The 23,895-nt window shown below is 47.4% G+C and overlaps 1 protein-coding gene across 1 annotated transcript in view; it reads right to left on the bottom strand.

The window, feature by feature from the left end:
- The window catches only part of LOC147116197 (axonemal central pair apparatus protein HYDIN-like), a 143,222-nt gene that overhangs the window by 22,095 nt on the left and 97,232 nt on the right, over positions 1-23,895 (bottom strand). Inside the window, exons 6-8 of the mRNA XM_085990922.1 lie at positions 14,609-14,777; positions 11,479-11,717; positions 1,705-1,795 (exon numbers count right to left, since the gene is read on the bottom strand). Of these exons, the coding sequence (XP_085847048.1) occupies positions 1,705-1,795; positions 11,479-11,717; positions 14,609-14,777 (499 nt within the window). The remainder of the gene's footprint in view (positions 1-1,704; positions 1,796-11,478; positions 11,718-14,608; positions 14,778-23,895) is intronic.

The following is a 23,895-nucleotide window of genomic DNA, read 5'->3' on the forward strand; positions in this document are numbered from 1 at the left end:
TGCCTAGCAAAGGCACCAGCAACAGCATTAAAACAATACAACTAGTAAAACAAAACTGTGGCACTTGTAACATAGCGTTAAGTTTGCGGTGGCAGCGTGGTCCTTTTCACCAAATTTCTCCATCTCCTCTGGGACCTTGTCCTCCAAGCACCTCATCTTATTCCACTCCTCTCGCCTCTCCTTTAAAATCCATGTTCTCGACCACCCACCCCACCAATGCTCCCGTTAAGCTGTGCGGCCACGCGGCGTTCTGGAGGCCGCACACCAGCTTTTAGATGAGAAAAACTGCGCATGCGCGAACATTTGAATGGGCCGCGCAGCCGCTTAAAGGGCTCAGGCACCAAAAAAAAAATAAGAGGGAACATTGCGCATCACTCCAAGTTTCTCACCGAGATATCCTCCTACTCCCTGCCTTCCTTAGCCTCTGCACTGAGCAACTCCTCATTCCCTGCAATTTCAACCTCCAACTCAGCTCCCCTTGCCCTTTCACCTCTGAATTCACTGCCCTCACTAAACTTCTCTCTCCATATAAACTCTCCTAACCCATTTAGCATCATCTGGAGTAGTTGAGGTGAATAGCATAGATGCCTTTATAGATAAGTACATGAGGGAGAAAGCAATAGAAGGTTGAGCTTACAGTTGGATGAAGAGGGGGGGGGAGAGAAGGCTCGTGTGGAGCATAAACACTGGCATAGACCAGTTGGACCGAATGGCCTGTTTCCATGCTGTAAATTCTATGTAACGGCCACCCCCTCAACCTTGCCATCTACAATAGCCTTTCTATCCTCATGGTCTCTATCACAGACAAGGTCATCTCCGACCACTTCCTGGTATCCCTCACCACCCACATTTCCCTGCCCCCTCCCAACCCCACTTCTTTCTGTGTCCCACCATGGAAAAAACTCTCCCCAAATCACTTATAACTGTACTTACAAACTCCCAAATGCCTAGCTTTTGGCCTTCCATTCACTGTAACACTTGTGCCGCCATCAATCTGTTCAACCACTCCCCACCTCCAACCTTGATGCCCTTGTCCCCAGCAAGCCCTTTACTCTTTCCCATTCTCATTATCTTCAGTCCCTCAAGTCCAAGGGGTGCAGATTTGAGCGTATCTGGAGCATGATTGGTTTAGCCATCCATTACCAGATCTGGCTGGACCACGTCAACATTATTGGGTCACCTCTGCCCAAACCACCCATTACTCCAGGGTCATCCTGGGGACAAAAGATAACCCTTCAGTACCAAATGTCTTCATAACCCCCTGTACCGTGCCCCCTCCAACAATTGTGAGGAGCTCATGGACTTCTTTGTCACTAAGATTGAGACCATCTGTGCAGCTGGCATTGTAAATGGTTCCCTCTCCCAAGCACTGGCCCCCTACCTTTGTTCTGTTCCTTTTTCAATGCTGTTCATCTGTAACATCCTGATTTTCTTTTCCCCCACGAGGTCCACACCCGAAACATTAACTCCTCTGTTCCGTCTACACCTGCCATGGCCACTGGCCCTGCTGAGCGTTTCTTGTATTTTCTGTTTTTGTACCAGGAACAGTAACGTTGGTGGTCTCTGGTTCTTTTTAAAAAATTCATTTATGGGATGTGGGCGTCGCTGGCAAGGCCAGCATTTATTGCCCATCCCTATTTGAACGGAACATACGCTCATAGCCACCCTTGTAACTAGATTCTATGTGCCGGGTGCCTCACTCACCTGGGGTGCTTGCTCTTTGTGTTTCGGAATTCCGTTCGATTTTAATGAGCTTGATCTATCTTGGGCCTTTCCAAGCTTTGAACCGGCAGCCCTATATAACCCAAAATAAAACAAATACTATAGTATCTGAAAAAGAAGTTAGCAACATACCAAATACTCGTAAAATACAAGAAAGAATAGAATGATAGAATGATACAGCACAGAAGGAGGCCATTCCGCCCATCTTACAGAAAACTCCCCTTCCCCGCTATCCGGGTAAAATAGAGGAAGCTTTACACTACATCTAACTCATCCCTTGGGTCACACTGGCATTTGGATCCTGAGTGCAAAAAACTGGACATTATTCCATTCCCCAACACAAACTGTAACATTTGCATATTGAATTGTCATTGGCCCACAGGCATCTGTAAGGAACACCTATTATATTCACATGTGATCACATGCTGAGTTGTCATTGGCCTGCAGGCATCTGTAAGGACTACTATTGTTTGAAGACCCAGGCTAGGGGTCCTAATGCCATGCTTTTTTCCCCACTAGTGCTGCTATGAATAAGATCAGACCTAATGCTTAATAAAAGAGTTAAACTGTAATACTCCGTTGTCCTGCAAGTTATTATTTTTGTACAAAGTGTGCAAAACAAGACACAAACAACTCTTATTATATTGAGGAGTTTCTTCTTACCTTTAAAATGAACAATAATAAACAGGGTGAAATGGACTGCCGATGTCCATCACAAAATAAATGGAAAAACAGGGATAGCTGAACTCACTCCTACAGGGATAGCTGAACTCACTCCTACAGGGATAGCTGAACTCACTCCGACAGGGCTAGCTGAACTCACTCCGACAGGGATAGCTGAACTCACGCCTCCTTAAGGCTGTGGATGATATGTTGATTGAAATTTTCAAGACTGTGATGGATAGATTTTTGTTAGGCAAGAGTATGAAGGGGTTTGAAACAAAGGCACGGTAGATGGGGTTGAGGTACAGATCAGCCATGATCTAATTGAATGGCGGAATAGGATCCAGGGACTAATTGGCCTCCTCCTGTTCCTATTATCCTATGATATAAATGACAAACCATGGATGTTGGAAATCCAAGGAAAGTAGAAATGAACAGCAGTGCAGTTAACAGTTGAAAGAGGAAAGCAAGGTCAAGTTTTGGGTGCAGACGCTGCAATAGAACTCATCCCACCTGAAACATCAACCTGTTTTTACTTCTTGGATGCCGACAGACCTGCTGTGTATTTTCATCGCCTGTTTTTAGTCACAGAAGTTGTTAATTAGTTCCTTCAACTAAATGCCTCCTCCCTCCACCACCATTTTGTCATCTCCTCACATTTCCATATATCAGGTTGGCCAGTAACACTCCTTTTCCTGTAGAGAGGAAGCCCTTTTCTCACCTCCAGCCTATCTCTATTTTACTGATGGTGCGACAATCAGCACTGTTTCAAACTTTGATCTCCCATTCAGTCTAAGCTCCAAATATTTTGTCCAGTGCGCATTTCCTCCTCCCTATATATTCTCTGTGCTAAAGTCAAAACTCATGGCATGGTCTCCTACTCAAACTGATTCTTACTCAGGACAACAACAACCACTTGCATTTCTACAGCACCTTCAATGTAGTAAAATGTCCCAAGGTGCTTCACAGGAGCATTATCAGATAAAATGTGACACTGAGCCACATAAAGAGATATTAGAAATAAAAACAGAAAGTGTTGGAAATACTCAGCAGGTCAGGCAGCATCTGTGGAGAGAGAAACAGTGTTAACGTTTCAGGTCATTGACCTTTCCATCATAGATATTAGGACAGGTGACAAAGAGCAGGTTTTACGTAGCATCTAAAAGGAGAGAGAGGTGGAGAGGTTTAGAGAGATAATTCCAGAGCTTGGAGCCTATACAGCTGAAGGCAAGGCCGCCAATGGTGGGGCAAAGGAAATCGGGGATGCACAAGAGGCCAGAATTGGAGGAATGCAGAGATCTGGGAGGCTTGTAGGGCTGGATGAGATTACAGAGATAGGGAGGGGTGAGGCCATGCAGGGATTTGAACACAAGAATAAGAATTTAAAATTTTAAATGAGCCGATGTATGTCAGCGGGCACGGGGTGATGGATGAACGGGACTTGGTGCGGGTTAGGATATGGGCAGCAGACCTTCGGATGATCTGAAGTTTACAGAGGGTGGTAGGTGGGAGACCGGCAAGAAGGACCTCAGAACTATGGATTTCCTCCCCATCTCCAGTCTACAGGTTTTTAAACCCCAAGCTTGGCATCACCTCATCACTACTGCTCGACTTCTCTCCCAATCCTTTCAGTCTGGTTGGTGCTTGGACTGTGGCGCTCGACCCTTTACCTCGGTTTCTCAGTTATAAAAGTAGGGACACCAATACTACTCCTCAGCCCAGTTGACAAGAGGTACTTTCAAAGTGGGCTAAAGGAAACAACATCATGTTTTTCCAAGAGGAGAATCCTCAGCTAGCAATGCTGCTGCAGGGAAGGAGGGAGTTACAAGGAGCTGTGCTTCTTTGTTGAAAGGCGTAATGAACCAGAGGATGAAAGTGCAAATGTTAAAGACAAATGATATCCAAGGTCGCCTATCCTCATGGAGCAAGTATTACAGTAGCTCAGTGGGTAGCACTCTCTAGGTGGGAGAGGCTAGGAGTGAGCCAGGTGTTACTGGTTGCCTGATTGCAGCTGGGAGTTGGAGGGAGTTTTGTAAAAAGTTGGTGGTGGGTTTTGGGGTTTGGTTTTCAGGTTTTAGGGCCTTTTGGGCCCACAAAAACAGCCAGATGGCTGCTGAGGGGTCCGGAGTGCCGGGCCCCTCAGAGGACAATGTTCCCGAGAGGAATTTAATTAGGGAAGAAACTGTGGTGGGAAAGGGAAAAAAAAGGCCCAAAGATTTGGGCCGGGACCGCAGGAGGTTTGGTAAAGAAAACACGGTGGTGGTGCAGTGTGAAGATAAGAAGATTCGAGCTTGGGATATTATCCAGGCGGTTCATGAGAACTGTGGCGAGGGAAGCTGCTTTGCCTGCCGACCTAAGCCAAATGTGGGATTCGAGGTGACGGTCAGTGGCCATGAGGAGGTGGAAAGACTGTTACTCAGTCTGAAAGTTGGTGAGAAATTCTTGGAGGTGACTCTGCTATATTCAGAGGAGGTGGTGGTTTCATTTTTAAGCTTGCCAGTTTTCATTGAGGACAAAGTGCTAAGCAAAAAGTTGGAGTCGTGGGACATTAAAAAGTGTTCTGCAATAAAGAGGAGGTACTATCCGGGAACACGGGTAGCAGACAGAACCCGGTATGTAAAGGTGCAGTTCCCAGAGGGGGTGAGGTCATTGCCGTACAGTATGAAGTTGGAGAGACTGGAAGGAGTGCAGTACTTTCGTGTGCTGCATGATAACCAAGTAAAGGTGTGCTATTATTGTCTTGGTCATGACCATCTCATAAGAAACTGTCCAGACCTGTATTGTTACAATTGCGGTGAGTCGGGACACATTGCTCGGAGCTGCAAGGCGGAGAGCTGTGGTGTGTGTCATAAAGGCCCCACCCGCTGTGAGTGTGTGGCAGAAGGGAGCGATATGAGTGATGAAGAGATGGGAGAAGGAGCAGGAGATGAGAGTGGAACGGCCGGAGGAGCGGTGCAGTTGGAGGACACAGCCGGTAAAATGAAGGAGAAAGGAGCACAGGAAGAGGCAGAGGGTGGCGGAGCAGAGAACGGGATGGAGATGGTGGAAAACACGCTGAGTGCTGTGGAGGGGAACAAAGACAGCAGTGGGCAGCGAGGGTTGAGTGCAGAATCGAGCCTTAGTGTGGTTCGGCTTCCCCTGGGGAGTCTGGTGTCTGCGGGGGGAGAGGTGGTGGGAGCGGGGTGTGTGGTGGATGTGGGTGCTCCGGGGAGAGGCGGGGACTCAGATATCTTGGTGAGCGGGAGGGGGCAGGACGGGGAGAGGGTGCAAGAGGCAGGAGCCTTAAAGGGACAGCAGGATGGGATCGGCAAGATAGAGACATCAGAAGGGAACAATTTAGGTGCGCCATTGTCCCATGGAGAGTGGGAACAGGGTGCAAGGGTCAGAGGTGGAGATGTGGTCGAAGGGAGCGGCACAGTGGGAGAAACTGCAACAGCAGGAAGACTCTCTATGGGAGATGAAGTATCTGACGGGGAGCAGGATTATGTATCTGACGGGGAGCAGGCACAGGGGGTTGCAGAAGAGCTTGAGTGTGAGGAATTAGAGCGGGACAGAGACATGGAAGTCGGGGGTGGGGTGGCATCATGTGGAAAGGGAAAGATTAGTGAGGGGCAGAAGGAGGGAGAAAGGGCAGCTCCTGGGCCCAAACTTAATGCAAGGAAGAGGCTGAAACAGCAGGGAGGGGTCAAACAGGAGGTGAAAAAGAGCCAGAGGCTGCAGGAAAAAGCAACAGCTGCCTGAAAAGTTGAGGACGAGCATGAAAGGAGGGAAGAGTCAGAGATTAAATGATGGGGAGATTATCAGGCATACTTCCCTTCTTTGGAGCCATGATTACATTGGTCTCGATTAATGTAAACGGACTGAGGGGTGAGAAGAAATTGCAGCAGTTGTTGCAGGGTTTTAAAGGCACGGGCTTGTTGTGTCTGCAAGAAACCTTTTGGGATGAGGATATTCTAGAAAGAGTTCAGAAGGTTTGGAAGGGAGAGGTGTTTGCAAGTTGTGCAAACAATAACCGTAGAGGGGTAGCTGTTTTGGTGAGTCCGTCCATAGAAGAGAATGTTGCCGTCGTGGACAAGGACACTGAGGGGAGATTTTTACGGGTAAGGGTAAAAATGGAGGGATTTAATTGCGATCTCTTTAATATCTATGCACCGAACGACCATTGCAAGCGTCGCAAGTTTTTTCGGGGGTTATTCACTGAAGTGGCAGAGGTGGAAAATCCTTGTATAGTGGGGGATTTTAGTGTATTTTTCATCTCTGATGGACATTTCAGCCCAGATGACCTTTAAGGATGATAACTCCAGAGGGATGATTGTAAAAATGATGGCAAATTTAAATTTGAGAGACTTATGGAGGGACCGGAACCCCATAAAAAGGGAGTTCTCCAGAGCAGGTTGGGTGGGTGATGTTCTAAAACAGAGCCGAATAGATTTTGTGTTAATGCGGGAAGGGTTAAGTTCGGAGGTGATGGAGATTTATTATAAAAAAGTATTTTTTAGTGATCACTCGGCTTTGGTTCTTAGAATTAGGAACAGCAGAGTTAAGATCGGTTCAAGGGTGTGGCTTTTAAACAATCAATACCTGAAAGAAATTGCTTATAAAGAAGGGATTATAAATATAATAAAGAATGCTCGGAAGGAACCTTTGTTCTTGAAAGAAAGAAGAGTTTGGTGGGACAATTTCAAATGAGGTAAAAGTTTTTTCGGTACATTATGGGAAAAAGAGGGCAGCAGCTAGCCGGCATCGAGAAGAGAATATAAACAAAAGGTTTACGGATGTCTGTAAAACAGTTGACGGAGGGGATAAGGGAGCTGAGACTAACTTCCGGGTGCTAAAGGAAGAGTGGGAATTATTGCAAGCTGAAAAATGCATGGGGGCCATTCTCCGTGCAAAGGCTAGAGATGCATTGGAGGGCGAAAGAGGCACTAGATATTTTCTAGAGCAAGAGAAGCTGCGACAGAGATTATCGTTAATTGAAGAGTTGAAGGTTAGGGAGAGGATCATTCATGAAAGTGGGGAGATTTTAGAGGCGGCTAGCAGCTTTTATCAAGAGTTATATACAAAAGAAGACATTTCCAATTTGGCGATGGAGAAGGTTACTGCTTTTATTGAAGAGGGTTTAAAGGAGGATGAGAGAAGCATGTGTGACAAAGAAGTAGGATTAGCGGAAATAAAAGTAGCAATAAGTGGAATGAAGGGGGGGGAAAGCCCAGGGTCCGAAGGACTAAGTGCAGAATTTTAGAAGGAATTTTTTGAGATTTTAAGTCCATTGCTCTTAGAAGTTTTTAAGGAAATTAAAATTGAGGGAAGCCTGGCCCCATCTATGAGGAGAGGTATCATAAGCTTAGCTTATAAAAATAAAGGGGATAGACGGGATCTGAAGAATTGGAGGCCCATCACATTATTAAATGTGGCTTATAAGATCTTGGCGAGGGTTATGGCAAATCGTTTGAAGGAGGTGTTACCGGAGATAGTTTGGCCCGCTCAGTCCTATGGAGTTATAGGCCGGGACATCGCAGACTCTGTGGTCTCAATCCGAGATGCTATAGAGCTCATGGAAGAGAGTGGGAGGGAGGCTTATGTATTAAAGATAGATCAAGAGAAAGCCTTTGATAGGGTCTCTCATGAGTTTTTATTAAAGGTTTTGGAAGCATTTGGTTTCAAGGAAAATTTCATTCAGTGGATAAGGATTTTTTATTCAAACATATTTAGTTGTGTTAAATGTAATGGTTTTTTATCCAAGTATTTTCCGATACAGAGATCAGTGAGACAGGGTTGTCCTGTCCCCATTGTTGTACACATTGGTAGCAGAATCATTAAGTTACATGATGCGAAAGAAACAAGGTGTAGTTGGGATTGTGGTACCCAGTTCTGGGCTGGTGTCGGTGATACACCAATATGCAGATGACACAACCTTAACATTGAGAAATGGGGAGTCAGTGTGGAAAGCTATGGAGGTAGTGGAGGAATATTGTAGAGCTTCAGGAGCCAGAATGAATTATAGTAAGTCCCAATGCCTGGTTGCAGGGAGGGGTAGGGGGGAATGGTTGGGGGAATGACCCTTTAAGGTGGTGGAGGTTTTGGAAGTTCTGGGGGTGCATATGGGGTGCAAGAAAGACAGGGATGAAGTGGATCGATTAAATTGGGAACCGAAGGTTATGAAAATTAAAAAGATTTTGGGAAGATGGGAAAGAAGGTGGTTGAAAGTGCAAGGAAGAGCGACAGTGGTGTCTGCTCTCCTGCTATCTAAGCTATGGTACTTATTGATGGTGGAGGATATTCCTGAGTGGGCGGAAAAGTCCATCCGAGAGGCTTGTGTGAGGTTTTTAGGGAAGGGAAACCAGCCTTGGTGGCATACGATACCATCATTGGACAGAGAAATCAGGGAGGACTCAATTTTCCAGATATTGATTTGAAAAAGAAATCCTTTAGAATCAAATGGGTGAAGAGATTTCTTCAGAAGTCAAATACAAGTTTTTGGAAGAGTTGTTTTGAGCATTTTTTTAAACGAAGTGGGATAGGAGGGCAGAGGATATTGTATATGGAATACAATAATATGTTTTTGAAATCGATTAAACTTCTCCCTAGGTTTTATAAGGGGGTTGTAGAGACTTGGGCCCAATTTTTAAAGAGTGTGCAGTTTATGCCCAAGGGGGCTGAGGAATTTTTAGAACAGCCCTTATTTTTTAACAGGTGGGTCAACATCGAAGGAGAGGTTTTATTTAATCAAGCTTTTATAAAAGCTGGGAGTATATCTGTGAAAGATGTATTATACGAGGTAATTCCAGGTTGGTTGCCGGAAGCGATAGTGAGGGACATGGTGTGGGAAGAGGATCAGGAGGTAGAAGGAAAAGCAATAGGAATCATGTGTGAGAAAATTGTGAGGGCAATGCCACAGGATTGGATGGAAGAAATAAATGCGGAAATCTCCAAAGGAAGTAAAATGCGCCCTGCTTTTCCAAGCTTTGTACTGGAGAAAGGGGGAGAGTTGGTCCAATTTGACAACTGTAATACTCGAGATTTCTATGAGGTATTCAGAGAATGGAGATTCAAGACACCTGCTGGTCAGGAGTTTTGGCAGGGTATATACCCACAGCTGGACTTCAACAGGATTTGGAAGGGAGTGTGGGCGAATTTTAAATGCCCAGAATGGATTGAACTGGATTTCAAATTGGCTCATAACCGGATTTTTACCATGACGGTCTTGTGCAAGATTGGACATGTGGAGGCGGCAACTTGCCCAATGTGTGGGACACGGGATGAGACTCTGTCCCATTTACTGGTGTTATGTCCGCAGTTAAATGACTTTAAGTACTATGTTCGACAGTTGTATGAAGCTTTTTTGCTGGGTGGGGACCGAAGAGCGAGAATGGGAATCCCGTGGGACTCAATTTTGAGATGGGGATTGCAGGAGAGTCTGCCCGAGTCTAGCGGAGCAGCAATTAATTTAATGTTCAGTTTGGCTAGATTCGTGATTGTGCAAAGAAGGAATGCTGTTTTTTAAGGGGAGGAGAATCAATCTAAAAGAGTATTTTAAATATAAGCTAAAAGATCATTATAAGGCTTTGTGGATGTTTTATTCAGAAAGGAATTTAGGGACAGTATTTTACAACCAATTTTTAAAGTACAATCGATTAATATATGTTACAGGAGACAAATTAAACTTCAGGTTTTGATGTTAAAATGTGGTGGCGGAATGGCTGTGCAGAGCGGCGGAATTGATTTGTATCATACAATGAAATGAACATGATGTTGTAAATGTTCTTAATGTTAAATAAAGTAATAAAAAAAAAGTGGTAGCACTCTCACCTTGGAGTCAGAAGGTTGCAGGTTCAAGTCCCACTTCAGAAACTTAAACACAGTATTCAGGCCGACACTCCAGTGAGGGAGTGCACTGTCAGAGGTGCCGTCTTTCGGATCAGATGTTAAAGTGAGGCCCCGTCTGCTCTCTCAGGTGGACGTAAAAGATCCCATAACACTATTCGAAGAAGAGTAGGGGAGTTCTCCCCGGTGTCCTGGCCAATATTTATCCCTCAACTAATACTTAAACACAGATTATCTGGTCGTTATCACATTGCTGTTGGTGGGATCTTGCTGTGCACAAACTGGCTGCCACATTTCCCTACATTATAACAGAAACTGTACTCCAACAGTACTTCATTATCTGTTAAAGCAATTTGGGATTTCTGAGGCTGTGAAAGGCACTTTATAAATGCAAGTTTTTTATTTCTTTTTAGCCAGTGCTGTGCAGTCAGGCTGGCCCCCACAACAACAGCAATAGCAACACAACCTGAGTTTCTCAACCAGCAAGAAGCAGATCTTTGTTCTGACTCTTGCTGTCAATCTTAATAGATACTCACAGCAGCAAATAAATGGCAGCTTCTGTTCTTGCCTGCCTGTCTAGTTAAACATCGCCAGATTGTTCTGTTCTTGCCTGCCTGTCTAGTTAAACATCGCTGGATTCAGAAAAGGAAACACAAAGCCCACCTTGGTGGGCAGGATTTTGCCCTGTAAAGGTGCTGCTGGGTTCCACATTTTAACCTGTGACAATGAATTTACATGGGTGGCCTGCCTTCTACCCTCCTACTGCTCCACAACCAGTTTCTTCATAAAAGATAAATATTCAACCCAATTATCTACCCCCCCACCCCACCCCCAACGCTCTCCTGAAGGTGCCCATTCTTGCTGAACACAGTTCCATGGGCACCAGCCTCCTGTCACTACTTTGTCCCAATTGACAAGTCTTCATGTGTGAGCTGGAGCAGCGAGAGTCGGGCCGCCATTCGACAGTGGGGCCAGGGAGGGGAGGGGGGGGGGGGGGTGGGGGGGGAGGAGAGGCGGAAGGGGAAGGCTTCAGTTAAACCTAATTTTCTCTTTGCGCGACCCCCCCATCACATTTTAGGATACAGCGGTCACGGGAGAGTGATCAGGGAATCCTGGCTGGTTTTCTCTGCTCTAAAGCCAATTGTGACGTCGCAACTGCTGCCCCATCCAGAGTGAGAAACTCTTGATGCAGCTTAGAGAAAACTGCAAACAGAACAGCTGCTTGATGCGCCCAACAGCTGTGCACTCATTTGATGGAATGTTCCATACCCCTTCTTTGGCTGGCGTGGTGCCATGGTGGACATTTTGAAGATGGCGTATTTGAAGTCAAATTCACACTTGTTCTCCAGGATGAATGTGCGGCTTTTGCGGTTGCCAACTAGCACGGTGCCAAAGTTAATCCCCCTGGCTGGCAAGATCTGATAGGTGGTGAAGATGGCGCGGATGGATATTTTCACTGGAATGCTGGCTATGGTCTCTCCTCCTTCACCCAGGTTGGGCTCAATCACCTGTACGTACAGAGAGACAATAGTTCACCAATGGACCAACCAAACACCACTCATTTATCTGGTTTTATAGACAACTTAGTGCATAAACCCAAATAAAAGACAGCTGGCTAGATAGAATGATTCCATTATGAAGGTGAGTAAAATTAACTTAATCATAGTGACAACACCGTAGCCGTTGCAGTGATTCTTGCTCATTCCTTCACTTGTAGAGAGAAGAGACGTGTAAAGCACACAGCCAGTGTAAGGCTGAGCTATACTGACTGGAAGCTCCTATGTTCAATCTGCGGTCTGAGGCATGCAAGCGGATAGCAGCCAAGGCAAAAGTAGATGCAACACTCGGCTTCAGCACACCTGGGCTAGGGAGGGGGAAAAGTTAGCCAGGATTCTGCTTCTGATCCCTCTCCGGAGGTCACAGAGTCATAGAGTTACACAGCACAGAAAGAGGCCCTTCGGCCCATCGTGTCTGCGCCAGCCATCAAGCCCTGTCTATTCTAATCCCATTTTCCAGCACTTGGTCCATAGCCTTCTATGCTATGGCGTTTCAAGTGCTCATCTAAATGCTTCTTGAATGTTGTGAGGGTTCCTGCAGTGAGTTCCAGATTCCAACCACCCTCTGGGTGAAAAAGTTTTTCCTCAAATCCCCTCTAAACCTCCTGCCCCTTATCTTGAAACTATTGATCCCTCTACTAAGGGGAAAAGTTCCTTTCCACCTATCTATGCCCCTCATAATTTTGTACACCTCAATCAGGTCCCCCCTCAGCCTTCTCTGCTCTAAAGAGAACAACCCCAGCCTGTTCAGTCTCTCTTCATAGCTGAAGCGCTCCAGACCAGGTAACATCCTGGTGAATCTCCTCTGCACCCTCTCCAATGCAATCACATCCTTCCTATAGTGTGGCGACCAGAACTGCACACAGTATTCCAGCTGCGGCCTAACTAGCATTTTGTACAGCTCCAACATAACCTCCCTGCTCTTATTATTCTATGCATCGGCTAATGAAGACAAGTATCCCATATGCCTTTTTAACCACCTTATCTACCTGTCCTGCTGCCTTCAGGGATCTATGTACATGCACACCAAGGTCCCTCTGATCCTCTGTCCTTCCTAGGGTCCTACCATTCACTGTGTATTCCCTTGCCTTGTTAGTCCTCCCAAAATGCATCACCTCACACTTTTCAGGGTTAAATTCCATTTGCCACTGTTCTGCCCATCTATATCGTCCTGTAGCCTGAGGCTTCCCTCCTCGCTATTTACCACTCCACCAATTTTCGTGTCATCTGCGAACTTACTGATCATACCTCCTACATTCATATCTAAATCATTAATGTACACTACAAACAGCAAAGGACCCAGCACCAATCCCTGTGGTACCCCACTGGACACAGGCTTCCAGTCACAAAAACAACCTTCGACCATCACCCTCTGCCTCCTGCCACTAAGCCAATTTTGGATCCAATGTGCCAAAATGCCCTGGATCCCATGGTCTTTTACCTTCTTGACCAGTCTCCCATGTGGGACTTTTGTCAAAAGCCTTACTGAAGTCCATGTAGACTACATCAACTGCACTACCCTCATCTACACACCTAGTCACCCCCTCGAAAAATTCAATCAAATTGGTTAGACACGGTCTCCCCCTGACAAAGCCATGCGGACTATCCTTGATTAATCCTTGCCTCTCCAAGTGGAGACTAATTCTGTCCCTCAGGTCAGGTGAAGGACCTCGGCTATGCCATGCAAGAGTTGGCACCTGTTACATAGAATCGAGAGAGGCATGAAGAAAATGACGAGAGTAAATATTCCCCTATTAGGCATCATCAGCCTGTAATTCTTTGCCCATTCGTTTTAAGTGGAACATTTATCCCGAGAGTGTCACTGCACCTGCAAAGGGCATGAGGAGATCAAGATATAGGGGTAGATTATGAGGCGGAAACGGGGCGGTAGCACCCCTGAATATAACGGAATGATTTATCACCATATTCCCGCCGTCGCAGTGGCTGCCGCATTATTCCCCCGGGCCTATCGCTGAGCTCCGGGCCCCAGCCCCACCCAAGTCAGGTGGTTGGCCTGTTTAAAATGCAGATCAGGATCCTACAGTACCCCAAGTGCCATTTTAGGACAGTACTGGGTGGAGCGCATGCTCCACTGTGGTTTCAGCTGGCAATCCAGATGAAGGGGAGCCCTGTGGGTATGTTCTCATTTAGGAGGAGGAGGACTGCTCCAGAAAAAATAACCTATTAGTGCTGCCGTACTGGGTCCTCCCCGTCCTGAGAATGTATTCAAGTCTGGAGGCCGGCCAGCTGGGCTGCCCGATGTTGCGGTGGCTTGGAGGTGGAGGGGTGCCCTGGGGCGCTGTTTTCTGCCTACTGCCCACCAATCTACTGCTAATGAGGCCCAGACCTCGAAATGGCTTCCTACCAGGACTTTCAGGCGGGCGGCAGGCGGGTGGGCACTGCCCGCAGTCCACACCAGATGGAAAACCTACCCCGTAGTGCTTCCACCACTGCATGACAATTGGTCCCTTAATAGAACTGAACAACACAAAGGATGCTGGGGAGAGAACAACAGGTAGAGTCAGGAACAGTGATTCAGCTAATGGGTGAATTGTAGTGTGTATCATGTCAAGTTATTCTCAACTGAGTTTAAAAGGATGGTGGGGAGCAAACCACAATTTGTAATTTGTGCACAAGTATGATAACAATGGAAGACAGTAAAATGGCACAAACTATGAAGGTATTTTAAATGTCCATGTTACCTGGACACCTGCCTGATTGGGAAGAGTGGCTAGAAAGTAAACCTCAGGGGACACACTAGTCATGACAAATCTGCCAATGTCACACAGAGCTCCAATTACCTGTAATCAACACCTCAAAGCCCTCAGTATCTGCACCCTTACCTGGCAGCGTAGGATGGGCTCGTCCTTGATCTCAGTGGTTGTGTTGCAGTGGAAGTTGATGAAGATGTGACTGGGACGGTCGTTGGGAGACAGAGAACCCTTTATCGGCTGAATGGTGAACAGTGAGTTCAGGTCTGGCATGTCGCGTTTTGTGGGTTGTAGTTGAAATCTAACAGAAGAAAGAATACGATCTGTATGAGCATGAATAAAACCACCGGCAGAACCAGTAAGTGAGGGGAGCAGGGATCTTCCTATTTGGGGCTGGTGGTGGCTATTTGTGGTCCCTCTCCCCTTTGCCTTTGGCTCTCGGCAGATTTGCTCCACCCGATGTCTTAACAGCCCTAGTTAAGGCCGGCTCGGTTACTGGCCCACCAGGAATCCAGGGCTGTTCACTTTGCTTTCCTTGTCTTCTAGCAAAAGATAAGTGAATACTATTAGCAGGTAGAGTTATCCTAATATCAGGCAGGATTATCTCAATAGCAGACAGAGTTATCCTAATATCAGGCAGGATTATCTCAATAGCAGACAGAGTTATCCTAATATCAGGCAGGATTATCCTATTAGCAGACAGAGTTATCCTAATATCAGGCAGGATTATCTCAATAGCAGACAGTTATCCTAATATCAGGCAGGATTATCCTATTAGCAGATAGAGTTATCCTATTAGAAGGCAGGATTATCCCAGCTGCCGCACTGCGATGGAAGGGGCCCTCTAACTTTATTCTCGACCCTTGTACAAATGCCTAAATGTCTGGGGTTACAGTGATGTGATTGAAATCAGAAGCTCACTGCGTGAGAAACCATGGGCACAGACCCCCCGGCTCATCGCTGCACAGTACAACGTGTTCAAAGTAGTCCTGAATGTGGCCCTTAACTGAAAGTTAGTAAAACTGTTGTAAAGAACTAACAACACTTGAGATACCTGCTAGACAGATATATTATGTTCCTCTTTACTCAGTTTGGTATCGGTAGAGTGTAGTACGCAGTAGCTCATAAGAGAGAGAGAGCCAGATGAGAGTTATACTGGATATTCAGCCACTCTACCCAATGATAACGGCAGTCTGGGCATGTTTACCAGCATCTACACACAATGTTTAGTCACTGAGCAGCTATTTCTTGACAGTCAGACATTAAAAACATTGAAAATTAAGTATTACATTTCCAGTGAGAAGGTGGAGGGGGTCCAACAGATGCCTGGTTACATCTTAGATGACACTTTGAACTGGACTGCAGTTATACTGTACTTGGTGTGCAGGCCAAGCAATGAGAAGCCAGCTCCAACAAGCTTTCCAAACAGTGGGCTCCACCCATGTGGGGTACATTTTCACTTTCAGCAGGGGGATAAAACAGGTGGTTCTGGATCAGTAAGCTTGTTACACACGCGACCCATTCGATTATCCCCTGCATTAAAGTGAATGGGGATGAAAATCGGGTGGGGGGCACAACAGACAGCCAATTGCTACAGGCCGTTTTCGACCCCAGTGAAAATTTACTTCATGGTCTTTAAACCTTTTCAGGCCCAAAAGTTATGAGCTGCACCCCATATTTCGGAGCTACAAATGCGAGTTTAAAACAGCTCAGTTTATCCCAGTGCTCCAGTTAAGGGACGTCCGCAGGCAGTACTGTGTTCTTTCACATACCCATGGAAAGTGATTACCACTGTGACACAGAACAGAAAATCTGTCTGATTAAACTGTGAGATGTTGTACTAACTGCACACTGAGCCCCTCTAATGAAAAATCAGGAGGTAGTTTATAAACAAACGCTTGGTGCCTTTGATGAGTAAATGCCAAGTGTGGTGTGGTGTGGTACGAGCCGAAAGGACTGGGAAAGTCCAAGATTTGATCCTTGGCCTATGCTGAGTTAAATTATCAGTTGGGGCACCTAAACTACCTTCAGTACGCCTGGGCAAGGGAGGGGAAAATCAGCTAGCATTCCTGCTCATTACACGCCAGGGCTAGGGAGAGGGAAAATCAACTAGCATTCCTGTTCATTACACGCCTGGGCTAGGGAGGGGAAAATCAGCTAGCATTCCTGCTCATTACACGCCTGGGCTAGGGAGAGGGAAAATCAACTAGCATTCCTGTTCATTACACGGCTGGGCTACGGAGAGGGAAAATCAGCTAGCATTCCTGTTCATTACACACCTGGGCTAGGGAGGGGAAAATCAGCTAGCATTCCTGTTCATTACACACCTGGGCTAGGGAGAGGGGAAATCAGCTAGCATTCCTGCTCATTACACGCCTGGGCTAGGGAGAGGGGAAATCAGCAAGCATTCCTGTTCATTGCACGCCTGGGCTAGGGAGGGGGAAATCAGCTAGCATTCCTGTTCATTACACGCCTGGGCTAGGGAGAGGGGAAATCAGCTAGCATTCCTGCTCATTACACACCTGGGCGAGGGAGAGGGGAAATCAGCTAGCATTCCTGCTCATTACACACCTGGGCTAGGGAGAGGGAAAATCAGCTCGCATTCCTGTTCATTACACGCCTGGGTTAGGGAGGGGGAAATCAGCTAGCATTCCTGTTCATTACACGCCTGGGCTAGGGAGGGGGAAATCAGCTAGCATTCCTGTTCATTACACGCCTGGGCTAGGGAGTGGGAAAATCAGCTAGCATTCCTGTTCATTACACGCCTGGGATAGGGAGAGGGAAATCAGCTAGCATTCCTGTTCATTACACGCCCGGGCTAGGGAGGGGAAAATCAGCCAGCATTCCTGTTCATTACACGCCTGGGCTAGGGAGAGGGGAAAATCAGCTAGCATTCCTGTTCATTACACGCCTGGGCTAGGGAGATGGAAAATCAGCTAGCATTCCTGTTCATAACACGCCTGGGCTAGGGAGAAGGAAAATCAGCTAGCATTCCTGTTCATTACACGCCAGGGCTAGGGAGATGGAAAATCAGCTAGCATTCCTGTTCATTACACGCCTGAGCTAGGGTGAGGGAAAATCAGCTAGCATTCCTGTTCATTAAACGCCTGGGATAGGGAGAGGAAAATCAGCTAGCATTTCTGTTCATTACACACCTGGGCTAGGGAAGAGGGAAAATCAGCTAGCATTCCTGTTCATTACACACCTGGGTTTGAGAGAGGGAAAATCAGCTGGCATTCCTTTTCATTACACGCCTGGGTTAGGGAGAGGGAAAATCAGCTAGCATTCCTGTTCATTACACACCTGGGTTTGAGAGAGGGAAAATCAGCTAGCATTCCTGTTCATTACACGCCTAGGCTAGGGAGAGGGGAAATCAGCTAGCATTCCTGTTCATTACACGCCTGGGCTAGGGAGAGGGGAAATCAGCTAGCATTCCTGTTCATTACACGCCTGGGATAGGGAGAGGAAAATCAGCTAGCATTCCTGTTCATTACACGCCTGGGCAAGGGAGAGGGGAAATCAGCTAGCATTCCTGTTCATTACACGCCAGGGCTAGGGAGAGGGAAAATCAGCTAGCATTCCTGTTCATTACACGCCTGCGATAGGGAGGGAAAACCAGCTAGCATTCCTGTTCATTACGCGCCTGGGCTAGGGAGAGGGAAAATCAGCTAGCATTCCTGTTCATTACACGCCTGGGCTAGGGAGAGGGGAAAATCAGCTAGCATTCCTGTTCATTACACGCCTGGGCTAGGGAGAAGGAAAATCAGCTAGCATTCCTGTTCATTAAACGCCTGGGATAGGGAGAGGAAAATCAGCTAGCATTTCTGTTCATTACACACCTGGGCTAGGGAGATGGAAAATCAGCTAGCATTCCTGTTCATTACACGCCTGAGCTAGGGAGAGGGAAAATTAGCTAGCATTCCTGTTCATTAAACGCCTGGGATAGGGAGAGGAAAATCAGCTAGCATTTCTGTTCATTACACACCTGGGCTAGGGAAGAGGGAAAATCAGGTAGCATTCCTGTTCATTACACACCTGGGTTTGAGAGAGGGAAAATCAGCTGGCATTCCTTTTCATTACACGCCTGGGTTAGGGAGAGGGAAAATCAGCTAGCATTCCTGTTCATTACACGCCTGGGCTAGGGAGAGGGGAAATCAGCAAGCATTCCTCTTCATTACACGCCTGGGCAAGGGAGAGGGGAAATCAGCTAGCATTCCTGTTCATTACACGCCTGGGCTAGGGAGGGGAAAATCAGCTAGCATTCCTGCTCATTACACGCCAGGGCAAGGGAGAGGGAAAATCAACTAGCATTCCTGTTCATTACACGGCTGGGCTACGGAGAGGGAAAATCAGCTAGCATTCCTGTTCATTACACACCTGGGCTAGGGAGGGGAAAATCAGCTAGCATTCCTGTTCATTACACACCTGGGCTAGGGAGAGGGGAAATCAGCTAGCATTCCTGTTCATTACACACCTGGGATAGGGAGAGGGAAATCAGCTAGCATTCCTGTTCATTACACGCCTGGGCTAGGGAGGGGAAAATCAGCTAGCATTCCTGTTCATTACACGCCTGGGCTAGGGAGGGGAAAATCAGCTAGCATTCCTGTTCATTACACGCCTGGGATAGGGAGAGGGGAAAATCAGCTAGCATTCCTGTTCATTACACGCCTGGACTAGGGAGATGGAAAGTCAGCTAGCATTCCTGTTCATAACACGCCTGGGCTAGGGAGAAGGAAAATCAGCTAGCATTCCTGTTCATTACACACCTGGGCTAGGGAAGAGGGAAAATCAGCTAGCATTCCTGTTCATTACACACCTGGGTTTGAGAGAGGGAAATCAGGTGGCATTCCTTTTCATTACACGCCTGGGTTAGGGAGAGGGAAAATCAGCTAGCATTCCTGTTCATTACACGCCAGGGCTAGGGAGAGGGGAAATCAGCAAGCATTCCTCTTCATTACACGCCTGGGCAAGGGAGAGGGGAAATCAGCTAGCATTCCTGTTCATTACACGCCAGGGCTAGGGAGAGGGAAAATCAGCTAGCATTCCTGTTCATTACACGCCTGGGCTAGGGAGAGTGGAAATCAGCTTGCATTCCTGTTCATTACACGCCAGGGCTAGGGAGATGGAAAATCAGCTAGCATTCCTGTTCATTACACGCCTGGGCTAGGTTTTGGGAAAATCAGCTAGCATTCCTGTTCATTACACGCCAGGGCTAGGGAGATGGAAAATCAGCTAACATTCCTGTTCATTACACGCCTGCGATAGGGAGGGAAAACCAGCTAGCATTCCTGTTCATTACGCGCCTGGGCTAGGGAGAAGGAAAATCAGCTAGCATTCCTGTTCATTACACGCCAGGGCTAGGGAGATGGAAAATCAGCTAGCATTCCTGTTCATTACACGCCTGGGCTAGGTTTTGGGAAAATCAGCTAGCATTCCTGTTCATTACACGCCTGGGCTAGGGAGGGGAAAATCAGCTAGCATTCCTGTTCATTACACGCCTGGGCTAGGGAGGGGAAAATCAGCTAGCATTCCTGTTCATTACACGCCTGGGCTAGGGAGAGGGGAAAATCAGCTAGCATTCCTGTTCATTACACGCCTGGGCTCGGGAGAGGGAAAATCAGCTAGCATTCCTGTTCATTACACGCCTGGGCTAGGGAGATGGAAAATCAGCTAGCATTCCTGTTCATAACACGCCTGGGCTAGGGAGAAGGAAAATCAGCTAGCATTCCTGTTCATTACACGCCAGGGCTAGGGAGATGGAAAATCAGCTAGCAATACTGTTCATTACACGCCTGAGCTAAGGAGAGGGAAAATTAGCTCGCATTCCTGTTCATTAAACGCCTTGGATAGGGAGAGGAAAATCAGCTAGCATTTCTGTTCATTGCACACCTGGGCTAGGGAAGAGGGAAAATCAGCTAGCATTCCTGTTCATTACACACCTGGGTTTGAGAGAGGGAAAATCAGCTGGCATTCCTTTTCATTACACGCCTGGGTTAGGGAGAGGGAAAATCAGCTAGCATTCCTGTTCAGTACACGCCTAGGCTCGGGAGAGGGGAAATCAGCAAGCATTCCTGTTCATTGCACACCTGGGCTAGGGAAGAGGGAAAATCAGCTAGCATTCCTGTTCATTACACACCTGGGTTTGAGAGAGGGAAAATCAGCTGGCATTCCTTTTCATTACACACCTGGGTTTGAGAGAGGGAAAATCAGCTGGCATTCCTTTTCATTACACGCCTGGGTTAGGGAGAGGGAAAATCAGCTAGCATTCCTGTTCAGTACACGCCTAGGCTCGGGAGAGGGGAAATCAGCAAGCATTCCTGTTCATTACAAGCCTGGGCAAGGGAGAGGGGAAATCAGCTAGCATTCCTGTTCATTACACGCCAGGGCTAGGGAGAGGGAAAATCAGCTAGCATTCCTGTTCATTACACGCCTGGGCTACGGAGAGTGGAAATCAGCTTGCATTCCTGTTCATTACACGCCAGGGCTAGGGAGAGGGAAAATCAGCTAGCATTCCTGCTCATTACACGCCTGGGATAGGGAGAGGGAAATCAGCTAGCATTCCTCCTGATTACACACATGGCTAGGGAGATGGAAAATCAGCTAGCATTCCTGTTCATTACACGCCTGGGATAGGGAGAGGGAAAATCAGCTAGCATTCCTGTTCATTACACGCCTGGGCTAGGGAGAGGGAAAATCGGATAGCATTCCTGTTCATTACACGCCTGGGCTAGGGAGAGGGACAATCAGCTCGCATTCCTCCTCATTACACACCTGGGCTAGGGAGAGGGAAAATCAGCTAGCATTCCTGTTCATTACACACCTGGGCTAGGGAGAGGGAAAATCAGCTCGCATTCCTGTTCATTACACGCCTGGGATAGGGAGGGGAAAATCAGCTAGCATTGCTGCTCATTACACGCCTGGGATAGGGAGAGGGGAAAATCAGCTTGCACTCCTGTTCATTACACACCTGGGCTAGGGAGAGGGAAAATCAGCTAGCATTGCTGCTCATTACACGCCTGGGATAGGGAGAGGGGAAAATCAGCTTGCACTCCTGTTCATTACACGCCTGGGCTAGGGAGAGGGAAAATCAGCTAGCATTCCTGTTCATTACACGCCAGGGCTAGGGAGAGGGAAAATCAGCTTGCATTCCTGTTCATTACAAGCCTGGGCTAGGGAGAGGGAAAATCAGCTAGCATTCCTGTTCATTAAACGCCTGGGCTAGGGGGATGGAAAATCAGCTAGCATTCCTGTTCATTACACGCCTGGGCTAGGGAGAGGGAAAATCAGCTCGCATTCCTGTTCATTACACGCTTGGGCTAGGGAGAGGGAAAATCAGCGAGCATTCCTGTTCATTAAACGCCTGGGATAGGGAGAGGAAAACCAGGTAGCATTCCTGTTCATTACACACCTGGGCTAGGGAGAGGGAAAAATCAGCTAGCATTCCTGTTCATTACACACCTGGGTTTGAGAGAGGGAAAATCAGCTGGCATTCCTGTTCATTACACGCCTGGGTTCGGGAGAGGGAAACTCAGCTAGCATTCCTGTTCATTACACGCCTGGGCTAGGGAGAGGGGAAAATCCGCTAGCATTCCTGTTCATTACACGCCTGGGCTAGGGAGATGGAAAATCAGCTAGCATTCCTGTTCATAACACGCCTGGGCTAGGGAGAAGGAAAATCAGCTAGCATTCCTGTTCATTACACGCCAGGGCGAGGGAGATGGAAAATCAGCTAGCATTCCTGTTCATTACACGCCTGAGCTAGGGTGAGGGAAAATCAGCTAGCATTCCTGTTCATTAAACGCCTGGGATAGGGAGAGGAAAATCAGCTAGCATTTCTGTTCATTACACACCTGGGCTAGGGAAGAGGGAAAATCAGCTAGCATTCCTGTTCATTACACACCTGGGTTTGAGAGAGGGAAAATCAGCTGGCATTCCTTTTCATTACACGCCTGGGTTAGGGAGAGGGAAAATCAGCGAGCATTCCTGTTCAGTACACGCCTAGGCTAGGGAGAGGGGAAATCAGCTAGCATTCCTCTTCATTACACGCCTGGGCAAGGGAGAGGGGAAATCAGCTAGCATTCCTGTTCATTACACGCCAGGGCTAGGGAGAGGGAAAATCAGCTAGCATTCCTGTTCATTACACGCCTGGGCTAGGGAGAGTGGAAATCAGCTAGCATTCCTGTTCATTACACGCCTGGGCAAGGGAGAGCGAAAATCAGCTAGCATTCCTGTTCATTACACGCCAGGGCTAGGGAGATGGAAAATCAGCTAGCATTCCTGTTCATTACACGCCTGGGCTAGGGAGTGGGAAAATCAGCTAGCATTCCTGTTCATTACACGCCTGGGATAGGGAGAGAGAAATCAGCTACCATTCCTGTTCATTACACGCCTGGGCTAGGGAGGGGAAAATCAGCTCGCATTCCTGTTCATTACACGCCTGGGTTAGGGAGAGGGAAAATCAGCTAGCATTCCTGTTCATTACACGCCTGGGCTAGGGAGGGGAAAATCAGCTTGCATTCCTGTTCATTACACGCCTGGGCTAGGGAGAGGGGAAAATCAGCTAGCATTCCTGTTCATTACACGCCTGGGCTAGGGAGAGGGAAAATCAGCTAGCATTCCTGTTCATTACACGCCTGGGCTAGGGAGATGGAAAATCAGCTAGCATTCCTGTTCATAACACGCCTGGGCTAGGGAGAAGGAAAATCAGCTAGCATTCCTGTTCATTACACGCCAGGGCTAGGGAGATGGAAAATCAGCTAGCATTCCTGTTCATTACACGCCTGAGGTAGGGAGAGGGAAAATCAGCTAGCATTCCTGTTCATTAAACGCCTGGGATAGGGAGAGGAAAATCAGCTGGCATTTCTGTTCATTACACACCTGGGCTAGGGAAGAGGGAAAATCAGCTAGCATTCCTGTTCATTACACACCTGGGTTTGAGAGAGGGAAAATCAGCTGGCATTCCTTTTCATTACACGCCTGGGTTAGGGAGAGGGAAAATCAGCTAGCATTCCTGTTCAGTACACGCCTAGGCTCGGGAGAGGGGAAATCAGCTAGCATTCCTGTTCATTACACGCCTGGGCTTGGGAGGGGAAAATCAGCCAGCATTCCTGCACATTACACGCCAGGGCTAGGGAGAGGGAAAATCAACTAGCATTCCTGTTCATTACACGGCTGGGCTACGGAGAGGGAAAATCAGCTAACATTCCTGTTGATTACACAACTGGGCTAGGGAGGGGAAAATCAGCTAGCATTCCTGTTCATTACACACCTGGGCTAGGGAGGGGAAAATCAGCGAGCATTCCTGTTCATTACACGCCTGGGCTAGGGAGGGGGAAATCAGCTAGCATTCCTGTTCATTACACGCCTGGGCTAGGGAGAGGGGAAAATCAGCTAGCATTCCTGTTCATTACACGCCTGGG

The sequence above is a fragment of the Somniosus microcephalus genome, chromosome 6 (assembly GCF_052327205.1).
Source record: "Somniosus microcephalus isolate GS21.2 chromosome 6, FLI_Smic_1.0, whole genome shotgun sequence".
Lineage (NCBI taxonomy): Eukaryota > Metazoa > Chordata > Chondrichthyes > Squaliformes > Somniosidae > Somniosus > Somniosus microcephalus.